The sequence below is a fragment of the Thalassophryne amazonica genome, chromosome 16 (genome assembly GCF_902500255.1).
Source record: "Thalassophryne amazonica chromosome 16, fThaAma1.1, whole genome shotgun sequence".
NCBI lineage: Eukaryota > Metazoa > Chordata > Actinopteri > Batrachoidiformes > Batrachoididae > Thalassophryne > Thalassophryne amazonica.
Window position 1 is genome coordinate 76,280,589 of NC_047118.1, and position 6,670 is coordinate 76,287,258.

General features: G+C 42.1%; 1 protein-coding gene across 3 annotated transcripts; it reads left to right on the plus strand.

The window, feature by feature from the left end:
- Positions 1 to 570: 570 nt before the first annotated feature.
- On the plus strand, positions 571 to 5,917 carry LOC117528599 (keratin, type I cytoskeletal 13-like). 3 transcript variants are annotated; one of them, XM_034191224.1, is made up of 7 exons: positions 571 to 1,050; positions 1,692 to 1,774; positions 2,026 to 2,182; positions 2,390 to 2,551; positions 3,483 to 3,608; positions 4,114 to 4,334; positions 5,721 to 5,917. In XM_034191224.1, the coding sequence occupies exons 1-7, from the start codon at positions 640 to 642 to the stop codon at positions 5,827 to 5,829; spliced, it is 1,269 nt and encodes a 422-aa protein (XP_034047115.1). In that variant the 5' UTR covers positions 571 to 639; the 3' UTR covers positions 5,830 to 5,917. The 3 variants fall into 3 exon arrangements, with proteins under 3 accessions (XP_034047115.1, XP_034047116.1, XP_034047117.1); XM_034191225.1 differs by having other exon boundaries at positions 5,727 to 5,917; XM_034191226.1 differs by having other exon boundaries at positions 4,114 to 4,339; positions 5,726 to 5,807.
- The last annotated feature ends 753 nt before the right edge of the window (positions 5,918 to 6,670 follow it).

The window sequence follows — 6,670 nt, forward strand, 5'->3', positions numbered from 1 at the left end:
AAGAATGGTTGATAAATGACGGCGCTGGAGTCTGACAGAAGACATGTGGACCTGACTGTAGATTTCCACCAGATGTTTCTCATGAATCTTGTCAGAATGAAAACTTCCAGATCTACAGATACGTCAGCAGACCTTGTGGACGAGGTGACTCACGTTGATCACAACAAACTGTTGACTTAAGGTGAGAAAGCAGACAGTCTTCATCAAATAAAGAGTTTAGTCTCAAAACCAGTTTCACAAGTAGACTGCAGCCAAGAGTTACCCAACGCTGCAGGAAGAACAAATATGAAGAAAAAAGAGAACAATTCCTGAGTGCTTGACGGACAGTCAGCTATTGATTGGTTAGATATGACATGGGGAGGGTCCAAAGAAAGGTTCAGGCCTTGATTAGCAGCCAGTGCTGATCTAAAAGGAGATGGCACATGTACAGTCCCACCCTCTGTCTGGGAGGACAATAGGCAGCAGTGGGGTGGGGAAGCCACTCCCACAGACCTCACCTTCCTTTGGGCAGGCAGAGAGGTGTCTCCATCCCTCCCACAAGTGTATAAAAAAGCATTAGATGCTCACAGCTCATCACTTCCTCCTGTCCAGGTGAAGAAGAACGATATCCTCCTGCACCAGCACCATCTCACCAGCAACATGTCCAGCAAGTACAGACCTGTCTCTGTGAGAGGCACCAGCAGTTTATCCGTGTACGGTAGTCCTGGCAATATCAGAGTTTCCAGTGCCAGTGGTGGTAGCAGCATGAGCTATGGCTTTGGTGGTGGCTACAGTTCTGGGGGTGGTGCCTCTTTTGCGGGTGGCGCCAGCGGCGGTTTTGGTGGTGGCGGCGGCTTTGGTGGTGGCGATGCGGCCATCGGTGTCAACGAGAAGGCCACCATGCAGAATCTGAACGACCGCCTGGCTGCCTACCTGGAGAAGGTGCGCTCCCTGGAGAAGGCCAACGCTGAGCTAGAGCTCAAGATCAGGGAGTTCCTGGAGAAAAAGGCCTCCCCCTCTGCCAGAGACTACAGTGGCTACTATGCCACCATTGCTGACCTGCAGGGCAAGGTAGGCCAACCATGGTTATTCATAGTGATGTTGTTAACTCTCAGGTAGACTGACAGTACAACATTCAAAATTATGCAAATTAACTCCTCTGAGGCTATCAAGGCCCCACCAAGGCTAATGTTCCATATGTATTTGCATTTTTTAATTTTCTCTGTCATCTGTGGGGAAGCATCAGTGATTTTTTACCTTTTTAGACATTAATGTTTGCACTGAATGTCACTACTTAGATAGTGAAACTTGTTTAAAAATAATTGCTTGAAAAATATTGTTATAGATTTCCAAAAAGTGTATCCTTTGTGAATATTTGTGGGTTTTGTTTGCTTGTTTTTTTGTTTTTTTTTAAAATGGAGTTTATCTCGTTTTAATCCAAAAGTGTTGGAAAAATACCTTCCAGTCTAAAAATATCAAAAGAAAAAGTGTTTTCTTACTTTTGCTACAGTCCCAGTGGGGGCGCTATTTCATAAAAAGTAGAAATAAAACGTAACCCAACGTGAATTATATATATATGTGTAATTAGAACTGAATAGTGATTCTAGATCTGACCTCGGCACTATCTTTAAATACACCCAGACGGACTCCATCAAAACATTACACTTTCCACTTTAAAAATGAAATATCATCTTCTCTCATTCCTCTGTCAGATCCTGGACGCAAGTAAAGTCAACGCGGCCATCTATCTTTCCACTGACAACGCCAAGCTGGCTGCCGACGACTTCAGGGTGAAGTGAGTGGATTTATGTGAATTTAACAAGAACAATCTTCAATAATTTTATTATTTTTAACTTTCCAGGAAACAGAACCAGCAGTCGTGTCACACAGTCACTCACAACTCACTCAGGTCCTGTGATGCCTGTCAATCAAGCAGACACATTCCAAAGTATTAGCATCTAGTGGCCATTAGAGGAACTGCAGGGTGGGGAAACGGTTTAAGCTGGAATTTCAGTATCATTTTGAATAACAAGCTGTTGAATACAGGTACGAGAACGAGCTGGCTATGCGGCAGTCAGTGGAGGCCGACATCGCCGGGCTGAGGAAGGTTCTCGATGACCTTACGCTGTCCAGATCCGACTTGGAGATGCAGATCGAGGGCTTGAAGGAGGAGTTGCTGTTCCTCAAAAAGAACCACGAGGAGGTCAGTGACTTCTAAGATAATTATTTACCGAAACCGCATTGACCATGTGTACAATTCAACATAAAGGATTCCAGATGCATGAATTTCAGGAGTGTCCAAAGGTCAAATGTGGGACAACACAGGCCCCGTCAGATGACTGCTGGCAGCTGGTTGGTGGGTTGAGCGAGCTGCACAACATGATGCCTTTGTTTATTAATTTGTTTGCAGGACCTGCTGGCTTTGAAAAACCAGATGAGTGGACAGGTGAACGTGGAAGTGGACGCCGGAAAACAGACAGACCTCGCACAAGTCATGGAGGAAATGAGACAGCACTACGAGTCTGTGGCAGATAAGAACCGCCGAGAATTAGACACCTGGTTCCAAAGCAAGGTAACGCCACCACCATGCATTAAATCATCTCAGAACATCAAAGGCATTAAAGCAGCAACAATAAGAGCAAACAATCATTCATACTTTCTATACCCAAATATTCCAATTAAGGGTCCTGGGTGGGGGTGGGGGCATTGGAGAACATACACTCAGACTGGCCACAGGTCTACTGCAAACAAACCACTCACAGGAAATTGAAAGATTCCAAATCACTGAACCCGCATGTCTTTAGAATTAGGAGAACCCACACAAACTTCACACAGAAAGGCCCAGGCGGGAAGCGATCCCATTACTTTTTTGCTGTGAAGCAACAGTGCCAACCGCTAATCCACTGTGCCGCCCAGAGATATTTTAAATGTAAAATCTAAATATGGGCAGCACAGTGGCTTCGTGGTTAGCACTGTTGCCATGCAGCAAGGAGGCCATGGGATCGATTCCCACTTGTTGCCTTTCTGTGTGTGGAGTTTGCGTGTTCTCCCCGTGTTTGTGTGGGTTCCCTCCGGGTGCTCCAGTTTCCTCCCACATCCAAAGACACACAGATTAGGTGGATCGGAAACTTTGAATTGTCCATAGGTGTGTGTGCGGGTGTGAATGTGTTTGTTGCCCTGCAACAGACTGGCATCCTGTCCAGGCTGTACCCCGCCTCACGCCCTATAACTCCAGACCCTATGGACCCTATGGCTCCAGACCCCTGTGACCCTTAATTGGAGTAAACGGGTATAGAAAATGGATGGATGGTGAAATAAAAACTAATCCGTTTGGTCTAAAAATTAAATAAGTAAACAACATACAAATACAACAATGAATTAAAGGGGAAATGAAGGAATACAGCCTTAAAATATTTTTAGTAATCATCACGTCATCATTATCATCACTGAAGGGTGGCAACAGCGAAGTGCTCACTTTTGTTTTTTGTTGTTGCCGTCTGTAGACAGAGGCTCTGTCCAAGGAGATGACGGTCACCACAGAAACCGTACAGACATCCAAGACAGAGCTCACGGACCTTAAACGAACCTTGCAAAGTCTGGAGATCGAGCTGCAGTCACAGCTCAGTATGGTGAGCACCTCGTTACCCACAATGCACCACCTGACCTTCACACACAGCTTGTTCCACTTCTCAGGAGCGAGTTCCTGAACACGGTGCAGACCTTCAGCCCAAATGGGCCCCTCAAACAGCCGTGGGCTTCATACAGCCAGGAGGGGGCAGCAAAGGGTCATCTCGAAATGAACAGATACAAGAACTTATTTAAAATCTGTCTAGCTGCACCTGTTTAAAAGTAATTCCTTCAAAATGTGCAGGCAGTACTTCTTTTTCTGCATCAGTTCTTGAATTTACTGGAATCTGTTCCAACTTGACTGATTGAAATCAGTTGTATTGCAGTATTTTGACCTGATCCCTTATTTTAAAAAGGTACAGTATTTTGTAAATCGTTGGGCTCTGGCTCACACGGCAGGTTTTCTGTTCCAGATCAGAACTGGCAGTTTCACCTTAATGTGTCAAACCTGGCTCTGTAGTTTTTCAGTAAAAACAAAGTGTGACTTGTATCCTCTCTGACCTCCAGAAAGCATCGTTGGAAACCACCTTAACAGAAACCCAGAACCGGTTTGCCATGATGTTGGCGGGCTTTCAGAACCAGGTGACCCTGCTGGAGGAACAGCTAATGCAGCTCAGAGCTGACCTGGAGCGCCAGTCACAGGAGTACCAGATGCTGCTGGACATCAAGTGTCGCCTGGAGGCGGAGATCGCCGAGTACAGGAGGCTGCTGGAAGGAGAAGGTGTTGGGTAAGAGGACACTGTAACCAGGACGTTTCAGTGACATCACCGGCCGCAGGAGCCGCAGCAACCCAATCTTACGGCAGTTCGTGGGAATGGGTTACGAAAAGTAAATTAGTCTATGGGTTTGTGACACGGGTACAAAAATGGGCCGTTTTTCATAACAGAGGCACAAATTCATTTCGTGACGGGGAGCACAAAATGTAGAGTGAAAGGGGGTTTTTGGGGGGGTTCATGGTTAATGTTTGGTGAGAGTACACACTTATGCTATGGTTATGCTTAGAGTTAGGAGAAGAGGAAGATTATACATAGTAAAATAAAAAAAATGGTGTTGTGAAAAGCAGGCGCTTTTCGTGATGGGGGCACAATAATAATAAAAAAAAAACCTAAAACAAAAATGTGAGACCGGGCTGCTGGACCACAGTGATGTCATTTACAGTTACAAAATATTTGGGAAATTACAAAACATAACCATTTTATCAAAAATATATAAGTACAAAGTGTGAGAGTAATAGTTTTAATCACAAACAATAGGAAACAATAAATAAAATAATAATAATATAATTTATTAATTTATATAGCGCCAAATCACAAGTAATTGCCTCAAGGCGCTTCACAAATATTTAAAAGCAGAATAAAATGAAATAAGATTAAAACACAAAAAGAATTTTAACCATAAAAAGGTAAAAGAAATAAAATAAATAAAACGAATAGGATAAAAATATCCTATAGGTGTTTTTCCAAAATTACAAGTAATTCTGTTTTTTTTCTTCTGAAATAGTATTCATAAAAAAGCAAGAGAGACAAGAAAATATTTAAAAGTAAAAAATGTTTGATTTTAAATTTACACAAATGTTCTCTATTACTCAGCGAACACAATTTACTTATCTGCATAATAAAAATGATTGCGTTGCAAAGATGTTGGTTGTGGTGGATGCAACTGCAACATGTGTGTTGCCTCAGTGATCATGTGATCCCGTGTGGGCGGAGCTCTGCGTGACGCTGTGTTGAATGAAGGAATGAATTTATTCGGCACACACGGAGTCAAAATAACAAGAACCCGTGTGCCCATGTTCCCACCACTTTAACCAAAAAAAAATAAATAAATCAATAAAAATAAAAATGTATACATATGTATATAAAAAATTTACATATAGGCTACCCATGATAACAAATACAAAATATAAATTAATTACTGAACTAAAATTTCAAAACACAAACATGCAAACAGCAGTGCACCCAAAAAACAAAACAAAATCGCTAAACTTCATCATGCTATAACAAGTAATTAAATGATTTTTATAAAGCCTTTTAAAGCCAACCAAGTTACCAAATGATTTAATGTTATCAGGACACTTATTCTAAATATTAACACCTTTTGTGTTTGTGTTTGTCGTCCAGCTCCGGCTCCGGCTCCGGCTCCAGCTCCACCACCATCACCAAAATCATCACCCAGGAGCTCGTCGACGGCGTAGTGGTCAGCAGCTCAACAAAAGCCGTATAGGTCATTTGCTGACCAGCAGGAGGCGCACCAACAGTTCTGGCGTGTATTACGCTCAAATAAAAGTTTGCTGAGGTGCTTTAACTCATAAGGTGGTCTGTTGTGTTTTCTGTCCAAAACTAAAGGAAATCCAGGTTTCACATTCTGCTAGTGAGTTGATTTCACATCATGAATACAAACAGAAGAAAAGACAAATAAAGAAGAAGCAAAAAAGGAAACATTAGATTAGATTATGTAATTTATCCTGGTTCTTTATGCAATTTACTGCTCCTTACAAAGAACGACATCTATATATTCCTCATTTTGAAGTTGTTGAAGGTCATGTTGAAAACCAGGCCTGGGTCTTCACATAACTTACACTTTTATACAATGTGGGCATTACAGTGGGTATGGTTTAGTTTCACAGTTCTAAACTTACTGGTTCTCACAGACAGGGGGAGCTCCACCCCTTATCTTCAACCAAGTTAACTGATACATGGTGAAACTTAATGCCTTTGTTTATGATCAGATAAAACCAGTACAGACAAGCTGACATACATAGTCAAGCAGACGACCAAAACTCACCAAAACCAAAAACTATTTAAGCATAGCAAATGCTTGATAACCAACATGAACTAATAGAATAAGGAATTAGCGCAGATATTATCTAACAACTAGATTAGACAGAACTTTATTGATCCCTTGGAAGGACTCCCTCAGGGAAATTGAGGGTGAAGAAGCATTGCATAGCAGCACACAGGGTAAGAAGCACACAGAGTATCAAAAGTGAAAAAAAAAGAACTGATTAAAAACCAACCTGAAGATGAAATACATTAAGCTTTTATTTTATTAAATGAATTAAATG

What these genes read in the sequence shown, in the direction of transcription:
- LOC117528599 (XM_034191224.1), top strand. Translation starts at nt 640, where the DNA reads ATGTCCAGCAAGTACAGACCTGTCTCTGTGAGAGGCACCAGCAGTTTA. An exon ending in GCCGACGACTTCAGGGTGAA is followed by an intron (nt 1,775 to 2,025) that starts GTGAGTGGATTT and finishes TGTTGAATACAG; the next exon opens with GTACGAGAACGAGCTGGCTA. An exon ending in TCAAAAAGAACCACGAGGAG is followed by an intron (nt 2,183 to 2,389) that starts GTCAGTGACTTC and finishes ATTTGTTTGCAG; the next exon opens with GACCTGCTGGCTTTGAAAAA.